Source organism: Bradysia coprophila, unplaced genomic scaffold (assembly GCF_014529535.1).
Source record: "Bradysia coprophila strain Holo2 unplaced genomic scaffold, BU_Bcop_v1 contig_350, whole genome shotgun sequence".
NCBI classification, from domain to species: Eukaryota; Metazoa; Arthropoda; class Insecta; order Diptera; family Sciaridae; genus Bradysia; species Bradysia coprophila.
In genome coordinates, this window is record NW_023503608.1 from 12,186,750 (window position 1) to 12,211,171 (window position 24,422).

Sequence of the window (24,422 nt, forward strand, 5' to 3'; positions counted from 1 at the left end):
TTTTACTTTTTGTTTCTTCTTTTTTATTTTTATTTTATTTACAAGTTTTACAAACGTTCTATAAATTACACAGTTACACAAACATCCCTTCAAAGGTACAAAAAGGACAAAATAATCCGATTTTAGCTTCACTTTTCGGACTAACGGTATTCGAATATCATAATTTTAGATATGGATACAATGTCCATATCTTGAATGAAACCAGCATACGAAACTAAAACTGGACAGTATTAGTGCATTAATACTCATCGTATTAGTGCACATCGCTCGGTGGTGAGGTATTTTATCACTAAAACAAGTTTTTTTTTACTCTAGCAATACAACACACACCGTTTGTGTTAAAAAATTTATTTATTTTTTAAATTAGTTTTAGAGGAACATTCAATCATTTATGGCAATTATCGAATTGACTCGAAATATCATTGTGTTTATTCTATAGTTACCCCGAGAAAAAAAAATCTATGAAATCCGATGCAGTTTTTAGTAGAAGTATAAGCGATCGATTATTGCGAACAAACGAGGACATCGAAAATTCCATTTCGTCCAATTATTTAGCAAAGAGAATTTTTGCATTTTGATAGTTTTACATATTAAAACAGATATTCGAAACAATGTCACGTGAAATGTCTTGGAAAATTTAAACTAAAAAGAAATGATAGAGAGAGGACTTCGACAAAGAAAATGTCGCTCCACAATCAACGGGATTGGCATTTTTACACTATTGGTTAATCTTATGCATTCGCTTTTAATTCCATGAAAATCGAATTGATCTTTCCCTTCCCAATTGTCCACATGTATAGGACTTGAATATTTTGCTTGCAAAGGTTGCTTGTTAAATTGACAATCTATGTCGACTGTCTATGGAAAATGTTAATTTGTCATCTGAATTGCATATTAAATTCGGTCCATCGATTGTTGATGTTTAGTAAAAGATGCTAACGTACGTCACGATGTTAAACTTTAAAAACAAAAGTTAGTCTGCTAAGTAATATAATTGACTTCATATAAAATATGGAGGCGTTCGGTTACCTAATCATTAAGAGTCATTTTGAATATTATGTCGCTGTCGGATTTGTAATTTTGTAAAAAACAAATCTGTGTTTTAGCAGATATACCAACACTTGCATCCATTACTTTTCTGAAATTCGATGGTATGTACGACATGAACGTTTAACCAGAATACGAAAAATATGAAAGCTAAGAAAAATAAGTAACGCAAAGCGTAAAGTGTGGGATTACTTAGTATAATTTGAAGATAGGAAAATATTATCGTGGAATTTTATGAAAAGAATTCATAAAAATAGTTTTTTTTAAACAATTGAAAGATACAATCAAACTAACTTCACATCGGGTGAATTTGGTTTCTATATTCTGTTTAGTCATTTTTCTTTTGTTGCATAAATGGGATAAACTGCGAAAAATGTTCAAAAACAAAAAGAACAAATTATAGAAGAGAGAGATGGTGTTGTCTTTTGTTTTACGCTAAATCTTAATTATTATAAAAAATCTAAATCAGATTAGAGTCAGATGATGAAGAATAATGTTTTTTTATATATATATAAAAGTGATAATTTCTCCGAATGGATGAGAAATTATCCGTACATGTATATATATATCGTGGTTGGTTACAAAATATATTACACGTAACAGTGAATTTTTTTTGTGAATTTTATTTTTAAGAATTTTAATTTTTTTGTTTTTTATTTTTCTTTTAATATACAAAGTCTGAAATCGTTTCAAAAATTATATTAAAAATCGACTTTATTTTTAACAAAAAAGAAAGATTTTTTACCTTTTTTTCAATTATTAAGTACATTTTAATGTGTGTGTTTTTTTCTTTGAAACTTTTGATATTTTTCTTTAATTTAATGATAAGAAAATTTTTTATAATTTCATTAATTTATAGTAATTGATAATTCATGATTTAGTTATATATTCATATTTTTCTTTAAATTTTTTTCCATTTCTTTTTTTTTAATGAATATATTTCATTTCTCATAATTTTTTTTAATAATAAAGTTTTATTTCATTTTGAATTTTTTTTTTTTCATTTTTTCCTTACAAATTAATTTAAATAATTTTAATGTTACACAATATTTTAATGTTGTTTTTAAATTTAACTTTTTTCCTCTTTTCTTTTTAAATTTATTTACTTAATTCTTATAAAGTTGTAGATGTGTGTTTGTATTTTCTTTTTCATTTAGTTTTTTTTTTCTTTGTAATTATTCTTATTTTTCTCACATTAACATTAATGAAGTATGTGTGTTATTATAATTTTTATTTTTATTTTTTTTTTCTCTTTATTTATAAATTTATTTTATTTCTGAAATTATTCAGCAGAAGTTGACTGATGTGTTCAAATATAATTTTTATTTTTTTGCGGAAAAGTCTATATCAAAAAATAAATGTAATCATGAAAATTGTTATTAATAAAAACAAAGCAATACAACACTTTGTCAACAATGAAAATTGTTTTTTTTTTCAATTACATTCAAGCGATCATAGATGTGACTTTTACAGAAAAATCGATTTGAACAAAATGAAAAAGAAAAAATTTTTAAAGAAAAGAAAAAGAAAATTTGATGAATAAACTGTGGTCCATTTAGACATGTTTTCACGATGATTCGGTAGGTGTTGTTGCGGCTAATTTGGCTGGATCTTCACTTGGTGTGGGTGGAGCATCTTTTCGTGGTGGCATACGTTCGTTAATGGCATCCAAACCTTTAGCTTCGGCAAATGACCGAATTTTGTGGTTTGGAGAGAAGCCTTGCAAAGCTAGGGGAATTAAAACGAATTTGTTAGAATACAGATTATTATCACTCAAAAAAAGTAATAACAAAGTCACGTCGGAAACGCACTTTCCCATTAGGGGTCATCCAAAAAGTACCAAACACAAAATATGACGATTTTAAAACCCTCCTTCTCTCCACTGAATAGGCAATAGTTAATTGAGGGAAAAATAGTTGGAGATCTTATTTCAATAGTTCCTAGTTTCTTTCTTCGATCAACACAACGACTTTCACAACTAAGGCTCCCAAAGTTTCAGCTGAAATGAGAAAATTACTATTTTCTCGCATGCGTTGTGAAAAAATGGAATTTTAGAAAATGTACGAAGCGTACGCTTTTGTTTCTCTTAAAAAATGTGCGTACTTATGGATGGTCCCTTAATGCTCAGAATTGGCCACGCTTAACCTGATCGGAGGCCTAAAATTGAAAATCTGAATTTTCGATTCACCTTCAGATTACTGTTTACCAAATCTGAACCTGACTTGAACAAGAAATCTTGTCAGTTTTACAGAACCTGAATTTGGTTTTTCGAGTTATTAGTGAGGCTTAGTTTAATAAATTATCTGGAGGTCAAAATAAAATAGGACGACATGAACCAGATCCGAGATTTACTTTCTTACTTTAATGATTTTTTAGAGAAAAATGTAGCGAAGACTTACCATTCTTAAGCGACGTCTTTCCACCAGACAGTGCACCCAGCGGTAGTGCTCCAGTCGGAGTAAGTCCCTTGAGTTGAAGTACTGATTCAGATTCCTCTCTGTAAGTTAAGATTTCCAGCATTGATGTCACAAATCATTTTGAAGTAGAAATTACAATAACGAAATGTTTACCTCAATACAGAAAATACTCTCGCCATTTTTCCAATGGCTCGAATTTTGTTGCGGATAACTTCCTTGCGAAGATTAGCTGCATTGCCTGTTTGATCCAGGATAAAAATAATATTTAAAATAGCCGCATTTTTCCTAAGGAGTGTCGTATACAGATAACTTCTGTATTTAAAGATTTTGATTTTATGGGTTCAAATGTCCGAATCGATTCGATAGGAAAACATAAAATTTAGCATCAATCCGAATAGCTTTTTTGTTTGTTTGTTGCAATGTGCACAATATATTTTCTTGTTTATAATAAATTCCTTAAATATAAATATTGAACAGATTTCTTTTTTCTTTTCAATAAAAATGTGAAAGCGTCGATAAAAGAAGCTACAAAATAACATGCAAAAGCACACACAGACTACTTACACTATTTTTATACGAAGTGGAATTATTTGTGTTTGCATTGATAAGTTGAATAAATATTATATAGACAATGCGATTTGAAATTAGTACAGAAAGAAATGTAAAAGAATAAAACAAATTCGAAACTACGAAAGAAAGAAGTTGAAAGAAGAAGGATATTTACTTTTCTTTATCAACGAACGTAGACGTTAACGGCGAGAATAGATCTCCAGAGAAAAATTAATTAAATGAAAAAACAAAATTATGTACGGTACTATCAATAATTTAAGTGGAACGTAACGATATATAAGAAGAAATGTGAGATCCCCTCGGTTTATTGTTTTATGTTACGTTTGCGTTAAATTTTTGAGAGAGTTGCTTCGAAGTTCTTAAAAAGCTTTTACCGAAATTTTGAAATTTTACTCGTCCCATTATTTCAATCAAATTAATTTCTCGACAATTTTCAACGGAGTGCAGCACATTTAAATTTGTTAATCTCCAATATTCCATACCAGTGTCAAGGACTTCAAACTCGAATTACAGTCACTCCACCAACATATATATTTCGTATAACATTGTATGTGTATATATTCGATGACAACATTTTTTCTATATTAAACGAAGAGGAGTGCATGCATAACAGTTTTTATTAACGAAGTATGGATTTGGTTCGGTCATCAAATTTTTTAAAGGTTCACATAACAACCCATAAAGCGACATTTTTTCTCGAATTTTACAATGCAACTGAACATAGTACGTTGATATTTCGGATATTATTATCCATTCATTTCTGACATAAAATATGCCGCACTAAAATAACAGTAAAAAATTTATTCGAAAGAAAAAAATTCCAGATTTTACGTGCTGGAAATGGATTGTATGTTCCATGGGCTATGCATTTCTATTAAAAATCCTTTTAGGGCAATATCGGGTTGTATTTTGAGACTAATAATATTTAAGCGCTGCTGAGTATATACGTAACACATTACGCCTCTAATTTTTAAATTAAAAAGTGTATCTGCCTGCATACATAAAGCCGGAGGACGAAACAAATGCAGCAATTCCTAAAACGTGATGGCTATTACACATTCTACAGTGACCGGTTTTTACAGATAACAGTTATAATAAAATGCTGTCCTTCGTAATCCTATATGGAGCTATGGAACTGATGTGATGAATGACCATTTTTGTTTTATTGTAGTCGTACATTCCTCATTTGTTATATGCAACATTTTATCAAAGTTTATCCTGCATTGCTTATTGTGTATTGTGATGAACAATAATTGTGAGTTAGCTCACATTTAATGTTATTAGAAAGTAAAATAACTAATTTCATTCATCAGAAGGATAGATTTTTATCATGCAGTTGATAGTTACACTATTTTCATTCCATTGAATCGATAAGCGAATTGATTCTGATAAAATTAGATGTAGAAATGTTCCAGGAGTCACAATGTTTGTATCAAACAAATACGAAAAGGGTTCGTAATTCCCATAACGAAAAAGTAAGAAAAAGGAAGAGAAATTCAATGGTTGTAAACATGAAATATTTCTTAAACATTTCCGAAAAAAGTTTGGCAAACCATATTGCCATTGGCTGACTTTCGTTTTGTACAATATAAATGTTAAAATATATCTCATATAGGGGAACAGATCAAAAAACAATACAATAAAGGACATTGGATTAGGTTAGTACAATAAGTTCAAACAAAATGCAGGTTTGTATCAAAACAATGTTTGCTATAGATACAGCTGGGCAGTATTATATATATATATAATTTCATACAGTTAGTCAGTACAAGACATTTACATTATAATTTTTTTGTTATGGGTTATATATATCCACATTTTCAACATCAAACATTTACTAGTGACATTCAATGTTGTGGTTTAGTACACAGGTTTTACAATAAACACAGAAAATATTTGTGACGTAATATCGATGGAAAAAAGACATCGGTTCAGGTGGAATTTGTTTTTTCTTTTTTCAATCAGATAATAAACAAACTTTTTGTCTATTGACGAACTACACGCAAGAGTACTTTTGACCAATTTGCTAGTAACTTGTTTAATTGGTATTTGAAAAAAAAAAATGAATTGACTGACCATCGCTGGTTGGGCAAAAATGATGGCAAAAAATATTAGCGTAAAAATAACTAGAGTACTTGACAATCAGTGAATAAGTACTGAATCAATGTGGAGTAAAGTTTGAATTGAATTTGTATCGCTTTATGCGAATTTTTGTAGTTTGATTTTAAAGCTAGGCATATCATAGAACCGTAAATTGGTGTAAAATTTTCACAGATGCGCTTCATTCGAAGTTTGTTCATTACATGGGTATATTTGGGGTAATTAAAAGTTTTAATCAAAAACATTTTTGAATAAACTGAATTGAGTCGTGATGCTTGTTATCTCAGTTTCGATTTAAGTATGTCGATCGAATTATTGTTTTTTCATATAATTGTTTTTTGTAATGAAAAAAATTGCCGATACTTACCCCAACATTCAATTACAGTTGTATTAAGCATTGTTGAAGCATCATCAAAACCATCCATCAATACAATTTCATCATTTCATCATCATCAAGTTGTGCGGTAGTGTATTTATTTTAGTTGGATGGTTAATTTAAATATTTTTTTTTTATTTAAATTGGTAGGTGTTTTTTTCATTTTTATATATTTTTTTTTTAATGTGTGATTGGATACCATAAACAACACAGAAAAATGGAAATATAGACGTTGTTCCAGCATTGGTATTTAATTAGGATGCAATTTTTTTGTTTACCATATTGGTGGTTGTAGAGTTGTGATGGTTGGTGGTTAAGGTGGTGATGTTGGTGTTTTGTAATTAAATTAATAATTGAAGAGATAGAAATTTAAAAAAATGAACAGTAAAAAATTGAACACAGTGCAATTTTCTTTCGATTAAAATATGTGCGATATATTTTCCCCTTGATGGCATTAACTTCTTGTATTTCTTGTCCTGGGTCTGTCGTAAGAAAATCCTAGTCCATTCCCTGCCCAATTGTAAAGAAGTTAGTAGAAGAGCCCGTATCAAATAAAAAATATTTAATCCGATCAAAAATCGTTTTTCAACGATTTTTTTCAGGAATTGCTTGTCATCGACTATAATGACAAAAAGGAGCGATGAACAGGGCTTAACTTAGAGAATTTTTTGGGAATTCTGATTCTGATTCTGATTGAGCACTAGCTCGTGCTATCTTATACTGTAAAATGTATTTATGTTGTAACAAATGAAGCTTGAAAAGATTTGATGATTATAGCAACATACTTGCGCCGTTTCTTATAGGTTAAAGGTTGACACAAATACGATTTCTCGTTAGAGGGATTTGGTAACAGAAGAAATTAAGTTGATGACCGGGTTAAGAAATATTCGTGGCATGCGTATGCGAGTTTGTGACAAATTGATATAAAAATGTGGACTTTTTAATTTGGATTCCCTGGCTAAGTTCACGCTATTTTAGAGAATTTTATAGACTGAACATAACAGTGGAACTAAATCAAAGTGCAATATTTGACGAATTCAGCGAAAGCTTCTCCGTAGCACAAGTCTTATACTATTTAATTGAATTTAGATAGTCACTTTATGCTAAACTTGAACGATTCAACGATTTTCCTTTTTTTTCACTCTACATTCCATGCAAGCAGAGATACTTGCGTCTTGATAATTACTTCAGTTAAAAATGTTTTCCCATAAAATCAGCTCAAATTAAACTATCAGGATTCTGTAAGGAACTCTTGGACAGTTTGTCTAATTAATTGTCTTATTCAGGCCGATTTTTATAGCTAGGACATGACCAGACAAGAGCCCAGAAAAAGAAATAAAAGAAAAATACAAGAAAAAAATATTCGCCAATCTGAGAATTTAACCATTTAAAATGCAAATTTGTGTTTGGTTAAAAGCCCAGATCTTTTTTCAAGAAAACTTTTTTTTTCGCTTTTTCATAAATATAACAATTTCATAAAACATGTTATTATATATTTGCAATTTGTTATTATCAAGCACAAACAATTCTCATAAAAAAATCAAATACAAAGCCCTTCTCAAGCGCTTCTATTATGGTATGTGGTGGCACTGAAGTATCTATGAATAATTCAGCTAAAATATTTCATCACGCAAATCAATTTCTTTAATTTATACTGTTAAAGAGACGAAACACAATTTGAAACACGGCTGATGCATCAATAGGTTTATAAGGGCAATAGTTGTCAAGTAGCGAAACACAACCTCTTATACATAACTATAACGTTAAATTGAAAGTATCGTGTAGTCTTCAATTTGACTATAAAATTAGATAGACATGTATATCAAAGTCTGCACTGCAGTGCTTGTACCAAACTTTGTGCAATGTAGATTATTGTTTTAGTAAAACACGTACCTTGAAGAAACGCATTCATTACCAGTGGCATTAAAATTCTTCTCGTTTCCTCGCAAACAGCAGAACATCACTTTTGAACTCACTGTTACTTAGTATACAGTCAGTGTTCCCACAAGAAAAACTAACATTATGCAAATTATTTGAAACGAGAACAATTTGATTTTAGTTGGAAACGGATTAACTTGAAAATATGAAAATTGTCCATTGCGTCTGGCAGTGGTAAGAACTGATTGACAATGTAACAATTGTTAGATAACTTTAGCTGAATATGCATAATGATCATGTGCCTATGATACGAATCGTTTTCAAATTAAATTGAATCCGGAATCGAATATACAATTTCACTGACAAAGCGTAATGGTGTAAACCCACTTCTGTAAAATTTGTAAATGAAAACCATTATTATTTCATTGAAATGTTAGACAAATAATCGTCACCTAGATACGTAGATGTGGTCTATTAATGGGACAATTAAAAAGTAATTGACCAATAACAATCATATTGTAAAGTAAGTTCTCACATTTTGTGAAGAATTGAAAAAGTTTGATGTCATTAACGAGAAAGCAAAAGAAGAAAACGTTAAATTGAGACGGTACTTCTGCTGTTATCAGCTGTTTTTAAAGGATTTTATATCGGATCAGTGTATCTTAATAGCAAACCAAATGTAAAAAGACTTTTCACAATGAAAACAGCAACGGGTTCTCTTTGAATTGCCAAGTAACAAAGGAAATGAATTTGAATGTTGATGAATCTGAATTGTATTCTGATACCAATGGTATTGCGTTAGAACCAATCGATAAGAGATGTTGTAAAGAAATGTTAAAAAAATGTCTGTACACTCGTATGACGAGAGATGTTTTATGACAATGTAATATAGGGTGTGGTTGAGAAATATTTTATGTTTCTATTCTCCTTTTGATAACATCTTTCGAAAGGTTTTTTTTGGAGGATTGAACTGAAAGACAATGAAACTTGTAATTTATTGGTTGAAAAGACCGATATCAAGGGTCTTAAAGTGCACATTTCTTCTATCGTAACGATAAAAAAACAGTTGTAAAACTACTGCACAGGGAATATCAAATGGAAAAGAAAATCGAAGCGAAAAATATTTCTGAAAATCGCAATAGCCACTTGATTTACGTATATATATTTCGACTGGTATAGATATCGAGTGGATGTGATAGCTTTGAGATGTATATCTCGGTAAATGTTTAGTTTGTGGAGATTACAGTTGATTTTAATGTCAAAATGAGTTACCGTGTGTCGGATAAATAAGTCAGACTTCAATTTCGATCGTTAATTCGTTTCAATATTATATTCACAACAAGGAGGACGAATGAAACTTGAACTTTTTCGGTCGCTTTTTCTTTGAAACTTAATATGAACAAGTTTGTGTGCGGTGTATCGGAATAAAGTATGTTATTCTTAAATAACTTTTTACTCTTTTTACTTTGAATCAGGCAAGGGAAAAGTAAAATAATGAAAACAACAAAATCAAAAAAAAATCCGCAAAATCAAACAATGGAGAAAAATTCCAATCATCAGTTGAGCATCCATCGCAGCAAATCGTCATAACCAAACATCTTATTAATCGTTAATGCAAAGAAAAAATAAATAAAGGAAAAACCAAAAATAATAAAAAAAATAAATCGGACGCAACTCTTTTTAAACGTTAAAACATTTTGAAACACGGATTACTTACTCATCTTGCGTGGAGGCATAACGACAAGTCTCTGTTTGACTGATATGTTACAATGTTTAACGAATGTGGATTTCAGAAGTTTTAATTTTTTTGTTTTAAAATTTACAGGCGCCAACATTTTTGGAAATTTGAAAATTAAATGAAAGAAAAAAATATATTTTTAATTCAAATTAATCTTGTTTCTTGTTGTAGGACAAACACAATTAAAATGTGATCAATATTGTCATCATCGACGGTCAGTAGAGAACTGTTATGATCATAAAAGTAACTTTTCCTTAAGTATATTATAAATCACTCACTTAAAATGTTTCCAACAAAAGATAAATACAAAACACACTGAAGTTTACATGGATACTCCCACAATCGCCTTTAGGTTTGGCAATTCTTTGACTTCCATTTTCCTCACATAAATTTAAGAAAATTTTATATTCTCGTCGTTGTTGAGTCAACTGACTTAAGACCATTCTTTTTTCCTCTAATTTCGATGTCGTTTCAAAGGATTATTAAAAATTTAACAATTTTAATGTTCTTCCTACATTTTTATCGATTATATCTCGGTAATACTGAGTCGGTATTCTCTGCTAATGGTGTTCGGGGGGAATAAAAAGAGTAGGAAAGAACGTGATAGATTTTAAATTGTTATTAAATATCATAAATCAAGAGTGGATATAAAAATGGTTTGCTGTTTTGGGGCATATATTCGTAACCATTATAAACGGAAACAATATATTAGGGAATAATTTACGAAGGCCTTGCTAGACATGATATGTTGGTAATCGAAAGAAATTTGTATCCTGTGAAAATCCTGTGGAGCAGCTACGTTCAACCTAACAATAGAACCGGATATCGATTGTTATCGATACAATTTTTCAAAAAATTTACCGCAGACCAAATGATTTTTTTTTGTATCTACACCGCTGAACCGTTGCCGGTTTCGTGCACACAATTTTTCTTTTTCAACTTTTTTGTATCTCCTCTACACTCAAATATCTGTTTGAGTGAATTGATAATTTCAACAAAATTGCAAATATATAAGTAACTAAGATTATAAAGATATCGAAGAAGAAAATTATTTGGAAATGTATAGCAAAATCAAAATTGAACTTTTTCTTTCGTAAATAAAAATATTCGTCGAAAATATATAAGTAGAAGAATTCAAAGTGATCTTACCGTCGGCTGCAAATCCGCACATTGAAAAATTATCATAAAAATATTTATTTTTGATTAGTGTGTGTGTAGAACGGCAATTGGTAATATTGGCAATGCAAGGTAGAAACGAAAATATTTTTAATTTTAGTTAATTTATGTCACAAAATATTTTTATAAATAAAAAATAATGAACAAAACGAAAAGAATTTATTTACAAGTCTATGAAAATGTAACAGAGCCTGTCTAACTATGGGGGTTGAATAGCCCTAAATACTTCAGGGAAATAAGTTGCCGTTTGAGGTGGAATCCCATCAATTCCATTAAATTTGAATTCGGTGAATTTAAATTTTAATAACAGCAAAGTCTGTGTACACGCTCGGTGGAAATACACTAATACCCACGGTATACAAAAGAAGCCGAAACAATTTTAATATTTATGAAAAGATACCGAAAAATATCTGCCAAAAAAATGTTCATTTTTTCCCCAATTTATGGAATCTTCACCTGAGGGAATTGCTGTTTATGTTACCATAACACACCTAAAAAATGGGAATGTAGTTTTTCGGAAAGTAAAAGTTTAGGACGATGATGGGTTCACTTACTACCCCCACAATAAAAAAAACCCATCGGAAAAAAAGAAGAAGAAAATTTCAGAAGTAAATATAAGCAATGTAGACCATATATTGATTTAATGTCTGTCAGTTTTTATTAGCTACCGACATCAACCGATTTCATTCAGCAAAACAAACCAATTTTTAATAGTGAGTGAGTATCATAGCAATTGCTTTCAAGTTGAAAAGTTGAAAGTCGTAACAACTGAACTGTAATTTTGATTATACGAAAAGTTGAATCGTAAAATGAAAAGTTAAAGTTACCAGCACTTTAAATTGAGTGTAGAAGTCAGTTAAAGAAATAATGTAGCAAAGACAGGACCTTAACCATACATGTATTCACTATACGCAAAGCAGCAATGACTTGAATGACTAGACATAATTAAACGATGGCAAAGTTATCGATAAAAAATAAATGAATTACACAAAAGTGGTTGCAACACAATTGAGTGTTACCACAGCTATGACGAAAATATTAACCGTTTTCGTTCAATAAGTTTCGGAATATTTTATAATTGGATTAAACACTACATCAAGTTATTACGATTGTTTTCGCGTGTGTAAGGAATTGTTTCACAAACAAATTAAACGGATTGTTTCTGTTCAACTAAAATTTGGTTTGATCAGTTAGGTTGAGTTAAGTTGTTGTAATTTCAACAAAAAATTAAAAAACAAAAACCAAAACTGAACTAAATATAAAAAATATTTTGACGAAGAAATATTACAACATGAACGTATAGATATACCTTCTTCCAGTGCGTCATCAGTGTCGGATACCAATTCGTCGTCCGAGCATATATTCAGTACATTAACGAGCATTTCCGTGACCTATTTTTTATGGCGTAAAGTGAATGTACATTTTGCAGGAAATTATTTAAATTTTCAAGTGAAAAAAATTCACTTACTTTCTCGCCGACAAATGGTAGCGACCACGTGAACACATCCATGAAATTTGGAAGCCAATAGGGATGCGTTGAGCAATTAAATTGTCTAATATTCATAACATTATTTTCATATTTTAATACCGCAGCCTATGGTAGAATAGAAAATTTTGGGTCAAGATTTCACCGATGAAACACAATGTATTTTAATGTCAGTTAACCTACCTTATTGTTATACACATCCAAATAATTTGGGGCCGAAAAGATTGTTATTAACGAGGGGAAACCTGTCGTTTGACTTTTTCTGTACATCCGGTACCTGTAATTTTTATTAAACAAACACGTAAAATAATTAGCTCGACGAAATGTTTTCTTTTTTTAAATTTGCCTCAAGTAAACATAAGCTAATATCAGCTAATATATTGATTCAATCAAATGTTCAGCATACAAATCACTAATTAAATTTTGATCTAACTTCAAATCCCCAGCGCCCGCCCTCTAACTTTAACCTATTGATAGTTTAAATAAAGTTTCGTCGTTAAATATATTTAGTCGAATTTGTAGCCAAATTTAATTTTCATTTTCGATGGGACTGTCATAAATAATTTATACGAAGACTTTTCTAGTCAAACAAAGTCGCGCATATACATACGACGACGGTTTATATGCTCAGAAATCGAAAACATTTGTAATTATTGGTTTCAATCAGACTATAACATACTCAACATTGATTGGGTTCAATTTGAATTTCCCCATTTTTTTTTATATAATTTTGTGTCAACCGTCTAGCTAGAAATATTGATTGAAATTTGATTTTAATTTGATATCTCTATGCTTATAAATATGAATAATAATAACAAAGCCCAGATAACGTGGATAGCATGTAAGAAAATTCATGCACCTTAGTTGACAGTTGAACTGTTTAATGTAGTTTTTCATTCTCAACAACTTCACAGGATAATCTTTTACTAAATATCGAGCTTTGAATAAAAGTATAGGCTGTCTGGATTGGCGTAATAATAGATGTCTGTTAACATTACCAAACATTCACCACGGAGATGCGGGAAATCAGAAACAAAACTACATTTTTTATTTACATCTTTAAAAAAAAATTCTATTTAAAATCGCTTGATAAGATTTTAGTGTAGACAATTGAGTCGTACAACTTTACTATTGCATAGAAAAATAGGTCAGCATCCTCTTAAATTTTTTGTGTAACAGTAACTTATTAACCGTACGAAGAAACACCTTTGGATTTTTGTCTAAAACATGAAGAATCGATTTTTTTAACTGTGAAAATTCTATGTCTCCAGTTTCGTGGCTGATCACAATGTGAATGTGAGATACTCTCAGAGTTCTACAACAACCAAATACAAAGTATACAGTAGAAGGTTCCAAAAATAACCAAATAAAATTGTACCAAGTCATACAAATCGAAACACTCCGATCCGAAACATGTTTCGAAGACTCTGCAGAATTCTGTGAATCTTGGAGACAGTGATACCGTACATCAAATGCAATGGAAGCGAAGGGAAAATGAATTTTGCCTGGTTTATGGTCCTCATAGACAGAGGACCTCGGCATTGCAATGGAGGCGAAACGAAATTTAATTTTGTCTGGTTTATGGCATACATAGACAGAGGACCTGGGCATTGCACGATATTTATTCCAAAACAGGGTCACCCATATCAAAAATAAGTCGAAATATTAGTTTGAAATCAGTCGATACCGTGCAATATTGCACGGTAACGACGGTTTATTTACCCATTTTTCACGCTATTTTTGATATGGGTGACCCTGTTTTGGAATAAATATCGTGCAATGCCCAGGTCCTCTGTCTATGTATGCCATAAACCAGACAAAATTAAATTTCGTTTCGCCTCCATTGCGTTTGATGTAAGTGACCAATTTTTCCAGAATTGCAGATTATTTCCAGATTCTGGACAGTATCGACTGATATTTTAGACCATTTTTGACATGGGTGACCAAATTTAGAAACAAATATCGTGCAATGCCGAGGTCCTCTGTCTATGAGGACCATAAACCAGGCAAAATTCATTTTCCCTTCGCTTCCATTGCATTTGATGTACGGTATCACTGTCTCCAAGATTCACAGAATTCTGCAGAGTCTTCGAAACATGTTTCGGATCGGAGTGTTTCGATTTGTATGACTTGGTACAATTTTATTTGGTTATTTTTGGAACCTTCTACTGTATACTTTGTATTTGGTTGTTGTAGAACTCTGAGAGTATCTCACATTCACATTGTGATCAGCCACGAAACTGGAGACATAGAATTTTCACAGTTAAAAAAATCGATTCTTCATGTTTTAGACAAAAATCCAAAGGTGTTTCTTCGTACGGTTAATAAGTTACTGTTACACAAAAAATTTAAGAGGATGCTGACCTATTTTTCTATGCAATAGTAAAGTTGTACGACTCAATTGTCTACACTAAAATCTTATCAAGCGATTTTAAATAGAATTTTTTTTTTAAAGATGTAAATAAAAAATGTAGTTTTGTTTCTGATTTCCCGCATCTCCCACCTCCAAAATTTAGACTAATAACTCTTGCTGTATAAAAAAGAACTCAAAAACGAGCGTCAGTTTTAGAGGAAACAGTCCAAGGATGGAACACTATTCACGCTATTATATATTTTTTTGTCGAAAATTGAATTGAAAAAAAGCCCTGATTCACAATACATACGTTTGTGTCATAATGAATATTCTTTAGAGATAATTTGGATCTGCTTGCCGCTTAAAAAACTTATTTTAATGGAAAGGCGTACGTAATTCTCTTATTAATCTGATTAACGTAGTTTTTAACCAGGTCAACATTCACAATAACCTTCTTTAATCACTAATCCCAACTAAGTTTTGGTTAATGAGAGTGAGAATTATTGTGGACCCTACTCAGTGAAGGCTTGATAATTCGCTCATCCGTTTAAAGTGAAATAAAATACCTGTTTTCACTATAAAAAAATTAAATCCAATTTTTGTTACTCACCCAGCGTCCTGCGCTTCATGGGCTCTAATTATTGATAATAAATTATTATTTTGAAGAAAATCGCAACACGCTGCATAACTGAAATGTGAAAGTAAAACCATTTTTCAAATACAACACCGAAATGAGTCAATTTGTTTTTTGTACAAAACATACCTGTAAAAATATGAACAACCTCTAACCGAATTATGTGAAAAGAAATCCGAATTTTTTTCATTACCAAAATCCTCTAACGGATCCGACCATAACAAATCACACATTGGTCCGAATGCTGGCGGTTCTTTAAATCTATCCAACTAGATTGACATTGAACGGTGAAATTAGGCAAATTGTAAACGATTTTCTTGTTCGAAAATGAATTACCTTTCTAAGATCATCTAAATCATGAATTTCCGGTGACAGACCACCGTGTACACATAAAAATTGTTGGTTCATTAAAGCAGCCAATGGCAAACAATCGAAAGCATCCATACACGCTTCATAAACCCGATCAGAATATTTGATTTTGCCTGTATTAAAATGTAGGTCACCATTAAACTAAACGCTTCCAAATACAATTCGATTGTTTGTTATCGAGTCGAACACATATCTCAGTACATCAGCGACTAGCTGAGGGAAGCAACTTCGTTCCAATGCCTTGGGTTAATATAACCAATAGAATGATAGAAATTCAAACAATAATTTTGTCAGAATTTCGTCCTTATAATTGGAAATCATATTCGAAGTTGATTTTTTTTTTTTCATTAATCGATACCAGGATATTGTTATTTTTTCTGACATGAAACTCGACTACACGCCCACTGACTTACAAAACAATATTTTGGAATCATCGGTTGTATCTTCTTCTCAAAGTGGGTGGTGAAAAGCGTGTGAAATACCTCTGCATATTCAAGCAGTTTTTCATTTCGTCGCAAGAAGCGAATGGAAATTATTCAAAATTGAAAATTGCTAGCGTATGTACTGAAATGATTTCGACTAATTGATTCGGAGTGACTTACATTCTTGTTTAAATGTGAAATATTCAGTTAGATGCCTACATTCATGATTACCACGTAGTAAATATAAGGTCGTAGGATAACATAACTTAAGTGCCCACAAGTATAAAACACACTGGAATAAACAATGCAACATTAATTGATTCACCAACAATACAGCTGGAGAGAAATGATTTTCTGCTTACCTCTATACTAAAATATCCTCTATCAACATAATCACCTAGAAAAAGATATTTTGTGGACGAAGGTGGCCCACCAACTTCAAATAGTTTCATAAGATCGTAGAATTGACCATGAATATCACCGCACACTAGAAGCAAAAGATTATATTGTCGGTAAGAAAGACACTCATGTATTATATGCACAGCTTGTAGGGGTTCCGTTATGAAAATTTTTATCATTGTGTTTCATATCTAAAATCCATTAAACTAACCTGTGACAGGTGCCTCAATGTCAATCATTGTTTTTTCTGCCTTTAATAGTGAGGCTCCTTCTTGAATTATCCTTAAGGCGGCCGCTTCTTCTATACGTCCTTCCAGTATAAAATGCTGTTTAAGTACATCTGGATTTGGTTTATTAGTTGTACGATTATCGAATACTTCTGACACCGTCAATTTATGGCAGGGAGGAAAAAGAACACCTGTAAATGAGAAATATACAATTTAGTAGGCAAGTTGTGAGCAGCAGAAAGTTATGCTAATTTGATTAAAATGTAATGGAAACACCGTCATTTATGGGTAAGTAAAGTAGACAACAATAATATACTCAAATAATTGATTTAATATGGCAGCCTGAAGCGCTATATGAATATAATTTACACAGAACATTCTTTTACGAATTGGCTCGAATGTCAAGTAAATCGATATTTTGTGAATGTAAATTCGGAGAACTTTTTTTTTTGATTAAACATAGTCGTTTTAACGTTACTGGGAGGAAATTCACGGAGGTCGCCCGTCAGGCTCATTGTGCGAAGATATATCAAGATTTATAGATGTGGTTTGAAATACGCTTGAAATGGAAAATAACCAGTACTGATGGAGAGGATAACAGACTTGGTAACAGATTTTCTTTCAATTTATCAAACAGAAGTTGCACGTACCAGTCTCAACATGTTTCTGTAACAGTTTTGGTCGTAAACATAGGGATTTGTTTTAAGTCACGTGTGACAGAAAAAGTATGCGGATAGAAATGACACATAATTTAATTATTAACTCTATATTTACGTTGTGTGTGGACTTAATCTTTGTATAATTTGTGTGACCGACACAAAGCATAAATTCATGATCTCTAATTATTCGTTTTCAAATTAATTGCCAGTTCAAGACATTTTTTTTGTTTCAGCTACGTAACATAAAAAAATGTATGCTTACAGGCACGCCTGGCTAATTTTTTGTTTAACATTATAGTCTATAATACAATAAATAAATATTTGTTCTTGAGGTTAAAATGAATTTAAGACAAGAAAAAAAAATCGCATAATAATCAATTGGTAAATATAAACAGTACGAAGCATTGCAAAAGATACTGTTGTTTCATTACACTTGAATGGGATTAAAATGTTTTGTCGGTAAACTACTATCGCCATCATACAAGCTAATCTTTTAAATATTTGTTTTAGCACGTGACTGCAGAACTTTAAGTATACGAGTTTTTAGTGCAAATATTTGTTTGATTTGATTTGTGATTTCACCTCGCCCATACACATTCAATTTTTTTTCCTCCGATAAGCTCTTCTGCTACTATACCAGCATTGAAGCGATCTTACTACATTAATCTGTATTTTTTATAAATTGAAAACTGTATTTAATGCAATACGCCAATACGTTGGATACAACGAAATATGATAATCCGAACCATTATAATGCGAAAAAATCGTGATTTTCTCAACTCAGTATCGAAACGAAAAACTTTCGTTGCTCTGTTTGAGGACAAACGTCATATACTTAAAAAAAACAGTTAGAGGAATTATTTTTAGACCCGTACGAAGTACTGGGGTCTTATAGGTTTACGCATACGTTTGTAACACGTCGAATTGGACTCCCTGAGTAAGGGGAAACCTATTGTGGTTGTCTAGAGATGCCAAATCCGCGAAAAAAAAATGTCCGTCTGTCCGTCTGTCTGTCTGCACGATAACTTGAGTAAAACGCATCCGATTTTGAAAATTCTTTTTTTTCCCGTTTGGTAATGTCAAAAGACAGGCTAAGTTCGAAGATGAGTGATTTTGGATCGACCCCTCCCGAGCTGTGGCCCAATAAGTGCTTTACGGTTTTTCGAAGATATCTCCGGACATTTAAACTTTAAACTTGTAAGTGATACGTCAAATAAAAGGTATTTACAATACCGATCGACAAAAAAAAAGTTTATGGAAATCGGATGACCGACTCGTGAGTTAGACCCCTTGGTGTGGAACAGGCACAGGGCGGCAAGCAGTTTTTGCTTGTAGGTCGGCCACATTTGAACATATTTCGTCTGTTTTAGCTTTATTAGATAGGTATTGACCGTACCAATCAGGGAAAAAAAAATTATGAAATTATGTTCTCCGGAGCGTGAGCTAGGTCTCTTGGAGTGAGCTCTTATCTGGCTACTCGGAAGTACAGTGAACGTGGTGTATTTTGACAATATCTCGAGTAAATTTTGACCGAATTTCATGAATTTTTTTTTTGTTTGAAAGGTATTAACGAATGTAAAGCGTCGGTACTATTTCCGGTCTCCTAACAAAATGGCTGCCGGCGGCCATATTGGATTTTAGTAAAATAGAAATATCTTGGGAAAAATGATACTTAGAGAGTTTATGTTAACATGGAAATAATGTGTTATGTGTGTGGGGTTTCAGGGATTCCATATACGGACATCTATATATACCTATATACAGCTATATTGAGCTATATACAGGCATATAGAGCTATATAATAGCATATATTTATCTGTGAAATGTTTATTTATAGTGAAATATAGTTAAATATAGCGGTATATAGCGGTATATAGCTGTTTAAATAGGAATTTATGAAATTTGTCTTCGTACGGGGCTGTCTATATTGCCTCCGGCAATTTAGTTGTATATGATAACAAGGCAAAGAGTGGATAATGTAAGTGATTTTAAAGGGAGAATAGTTTTTCAGCAGAGAAGAAAATGAAGTAAGAGAAATGAAGAGTTTCACATTAAAGGCTTTTGATACGAATAGGTGTTTCGTACGGGTCGGCGTTAGCTATGTTTTAAAACAGCCTGCCGAAATCGGACGCAGTGGTTTTTTGTACGTGTATAAATGGGTATTCGACCTTAGAAGCCAAAACTCTTCAAAAAATATCCCCGGTTCTTGTGTGGATTGTGGGAGGTGATAAAAAACCGAGAACATGTTCTTTTATGGAAATTTTCCCAGGTATAATTGTGTGTACTTTCGGGGCAAATAGGGTCTTATTGGGTTTCATATTCACGAATTGGAAATTGGTCGTTAACTATCCCTCAGGTGGAGCTGAATGGGACTCTCATCGGCTTTAGTGACACGGTCAAGGATCTTGGGATTCTGATTGATAATCTGATGAACTGGCGAAAGTCATTGCTGGACTCCGATGCTTCTGGCCTCATGCTGGCTACCTCCCTAGATCCGTCAAGTTGATTCTGGCCAAGTCTCTTCTGATGTCTCATTTCACGTACTGCTCGCAGGTCATGGGAAGGTTGCAGGCTTCGACGAAGAAGGTTCTAGAGAAGGTATTGAAGGGATGCATTAGGTTCGTTTGTGGCTTGGGCCGTTATGACTCCACCGCAGCAGCCAACAATGTGCTTCTTGGCTGCTATTTGTTCTCATATTTCGATTTCTTGTCATGCGTGCTAATGCATAAGACATTCCTCCTTAAAGAGCCTCGTTACCTGTATGAACGTATAACCCCCACCTCAAATACGCAAACTTTTAATATGGTTATGCCGAGAGTGAGAGGAGACATAATGTCGCGGTCTTTTTTCGCGGGTGGAGTCTCGAATTATAACTCATTGCCACCGAACATTAAACAGATAACATTAGACGCGATCAGACTCGATTAGACCCTACTTTAATGAGAGTAAGCAACCGATTTATTTATTGGTACAATGCCATACGATCGGCGTATCTGAAAAGAGATATTCCTAATTGAATTAGAAAAATGTTTCTTTTTAATGTGGCTGGAGTTGGTAGACTAAACAAAATGAATTGCATCACATTGCACAAAAGGGGTGAGTTGCGCCTCATAGTTACTAGAGTGGCTGAAAACAACTTATCTCCGTCTATTAACTACGGCTAATAATAGCACCATTCAGAGTGGCTAATGTAACATTTTTTTATATCAATTTCCTGTCAAAAATGCATAGTCCAGCACAGTTCAATATTTCTATAAAAGTGGAAATTCCTCAATATACAGCGGCTGCTACTGACAAACAAACAAATGAAACAAAATGAAAACGTAAGACCGAAATCCAATTTATCGGCTAAAATTAAATTTTGATTCATGTATCTGATAATCTGAGAATTTGTATTTAAGATAATATTAGTAAATATCAGCTGCTTCTCGTTTATACTGTAAAGATTGTTATATAAACAAATCAATGTTTTAGCGTAATTAAATACATCTCTTCATTAGTCTTATTTTCGCTGATGATGATGTAATGCCGAAATGCATCCGATCAAAAAAAAAATCGTTTGAAAAATAAGAAAGAAAAATGGAGTTTAAGAATACAATTTTCATTATTCGATTTATGTTTAAAGCGATTTTACGGCCTTCGTTAATATTTATCCCGAATTATTTCTTGCTCACTTGCTGTGTATCGAACATTTGTTACCAGTTCTAAATGGCGTTTAATTTTTTTTTTCTACTAATAATACGAAAACATATGCCGTCAAAAGATCGTTAATAAAACAAATTTTGTATATTTTTGCGTTAATGACTTCAAAACGGTGTTAATAGGGATGGTGAATGACTCTCCGCAAAATTCTCTTTACAGCAAAAAGTTCAGTCTAGTGTGTGGCAGTATAACTGATCTATGACCTTATTGTTTATGATGTAATTTGAGCCCAAAAAGCAATCGAGCATTTAAACCAAATACGTTCATTCAGCTCATATCAGTTAATTTTGCGACACTTTTAGTCTTCTAGCCAAAATTAGTCAAATTACAAGAAAGCTATTGATTATCAAGTTTCACTGGGTGGCAGGGCTTCCTCGAGAGTTAAAAAATGCCCGAAGTGCTTCTCGAGTATTACATACCATGCATAGAGTCTAATCAACGTGCTATTCCAAATATTTATTAATTTCACTGATAGGTCATCAGTGGATGTATTGTACTAAGAAAAATCAAGTTAGGTCAATTATACAGTAGTAAGAGAAGAGTCTATCTTTGTAGCTCTTTTCTTGTCTAATAGAAACAAACATTTTTTCAGTTCACAGTAATTTGAATAAGAAAAAGTTAAAAATATTTCTCTTTGTTATTCCGCTGTTAGGACGTTATGTCGATCTTTTTCGCAGTGTGAAAACTTGCAAAATAAAATGAAACATATATCATCGCTCTGCAGGAGGGTGGGGATTTGGCCAATCAATACACATACAAGTATCGATCTATTTCTAGTCAGAAAAACATCATGAATTTCCAGTAGCATATGGCTATTACCGTAACGAAAATGAATGTATTCACTACTTAATGTACACACAATTCACCGTTTGCAGGTCACATAACATATTAAATAACCGCAATGTTAAATACTTCATTACAATTGTAAGTTACGTTTTTTAAAGTAATAAAATTGTTGGAATTACTCACAAGTATATAGCACAATGCGTTTAGCAAGTATAAATATATTTACTGAGCATTGATTTGATAAAATTATTTGTTGAAAGTATCCACCTTAGAAAATCTTAATTAATGCAGTCGTTCTTTATGCAAGTTTTCATTGCGCTTATATAAATATAAAAATTGACCTAAATTTCTCTAGTGCACAATTTTTTCTCTCTCCTTCAACACGCTGGCACGAGTACGAGTAATTATTGTTCGAAAGCTCTAATTTACAAGCATACATTAACGTAACATCCGCCCATTATTATTTTTCCTTTGCATAAAATATCAGTTGCAAAACTGCTTAAAAAAATCAATTTCTCTAGACTCACCTATTTTCAAACTATCTACCACCCTCAAGTTACAATCACTTTACTTCAGGTCTTTAATAGCTAATCGTATGCTGTATTATAGTAGCAAACATCTCCTCCGCAATCTGTATGTAAACCTCACTAAATACACACTCACCACAGGTTCATTCATTTTCAATCACGATTGGAAATTGTGCTGCATATATATAGTTGCATAAATAATGAAGTTTACATACCGACAATTTTAATTCTACACAATATTGCGTTTATGGGAAATAATATCGTCACTAGCTTACAATATAAGGCAAAGTTCTGTTCAAAATTAACTTTATAAATGAGTTATGTGCTCATAAAACTAAACTCTAGATTGAAAATACAATTAAATTAGAGTTATAACGGCATAGAAATTTACAATTTGTAATACGTTAGTTTAAGTAAAAAGTTTAAGCGAGTAAGGATTTTCACAGAACCAACCAGCCTTAAAGAAGAGTTCACCTTGAGAATGTGCAAATCCACGGTCCACTACATACAAAATGCTTCTATATTTATACGTATAAGCCGTATAAGACAGGCAAAAGTTTATTTATTTATGATTTTTCTTGTATTTGGATTGAATTTCTACAATAAATCCAAATTTTTTTTGCCAAACGTTGTGCCGGATATAAATAATGTTTCCTCCTTTCGGTTTGTAGGGTAGACAAACATTTCCCTAAAACCTGAAACTTATCTTTCACAGACGCAATCAAATCATGAGAGGGTTGCCTTTTCAACGAAGTATTTTAAACAGATTGACCAGATTAGCCAGAGTTCATTGCTTATTTTTATCGTCAACGTCGAGTTAAAAATACCGACTGACTTTTCCTGGTGATTTGCTCATCGAAGGCTCCCAGTAACCCTAATATATATTCCCCTGTAAGCTGTAGGTTCGCAGGATCGGACATTCTTTCCATACCCATTTTTAGTAAATTTGTGTCGACAAGGAACGTTTTTGTTGCAGATATCACAATTCAGTTAAACTGTTACAATCGTGGCACCTTATTTTGATCTATTTATATCTACACGTCAAACACGTACATGTTAGAAGAATTTTGCATATAGGCGTTATACAGAGCGCTCATTTTTATTGGGCGGTTATTTATTTAATCTTATTTTCTTTGAATTATTTAGTCATTATTATACATGTTCGTTCAGGATTAAATGGAGTGGTAATAATAAGTTTTTTTAGACAATTACGTTCCATTTCCTATAGATTTCCGATTGACCATATAGTTAACAATGAACTCCCACAAAAAGCTTCCGTTCTTGACTTACATCTTTGCTTATGTTTAGATAAGACGAAACCAGATTCTGACTTTGATAATACGTTTAGCTGTCATTAGCAGTCAACTGACAGTCAACAGGTAGTGAAAAATAAAAATGTAGTTCTACTTCTAAGTATAATGCGTAAATACGTTGAGCTAGTTATAGCAATGAAATTGTTCGTATAATGATCTTAAACCAAATTCTTAATTTATTTTGAAAATGATATTCAAATGTGAATATTTCCACGTTCCTCATACGCCTCACCAAAATCTACT

At 32.0% G+C, this 24,422-nt stretch overlaps 1 protein-coding gene and 1 long non-coding RNA gene across 8 annotated transcripts in view; one reads left to right on the top strand and one right to left on the bottom strand.

Annotated features, from left to right (window-relative positions):
* The first annotated feature begins 868 nt into the window (after positions 1–868).
* On the top strand, positions 869–22,558 carry LOC119081055. The gene is made up of 3 exons (XR_005088429.1): positions 869–1,242; positions 7,600–7,602; positions 22,547–22,558. It is a non-coding gene; the product is annotated as an uncharacterized LOC119081055 (long non-coding RNA).
* Positions 2,484–24,422, bottom strand: part of LOC119081053 (serine/threonine-protein phosphatase 2B catalytic subunit 2-like) — a 38,018-nt gene continuing 16,079 nt past the window's right edge. For 3 of the 7 annotated variants that reach the window (XM_037189763.1, XM_037189765.1, XM_037189764.1), the window contains exons 3-15: positions 17,177–17,383; positions 16,929–17,053; positions 16,747–16,858; positions 16,112–16,257; positions 15,905–16,044; positions 15,752–15,829; positions 12,972–13,065; positions 12,771–12,896; positions 12,612–12,693; positions 10,106–10,144; positions 3,618–3,693; positions 3,447–3,544; positions 2,484–2,775 (exon numbers count right to left, since the gene is read on the bottom strand). In XM_037189763.1, the coding sequence (XP_037045658.1) occupies positions 2,615–2,775; positions 3,447–3,544; positions 3,618–3,693; positions 10,106–10,144; positions 12,612–12,693; positions 12,771–12,896; positions 12,972–13,065; positions 15,752–15,829; positions 15,905–16,044; positions 16,112–16,257; positions 16,747–16,858; positions 16,929–17,053; positions 17,177–17,383 (1,484 nt within the window). In that variant the 3' untranslated portion in view covers positions 2,484–2,614. Of the gene's footprint in view, positions 2,776–3,446; positions 3,545–3,617; positions 3,703–10,105; positions 10,145–11,275; positions 11,282–12,611; positions 12,694–12,770; positions 12,897–12,971; positions 13,066–15,751; positions 15,830–15,904; positions 16,045–16,111; positions 16,258–16,746; positions 16,859–16,928; positions 17,054–17,176; positions 17,384–24,422 lie in introns of all 7 variants that reach the window. The other 4 variants (XM_037189768.1, XM_037189766.1, XM_037189769.1 and 1 more) reach the window with 4 other exon arrangements.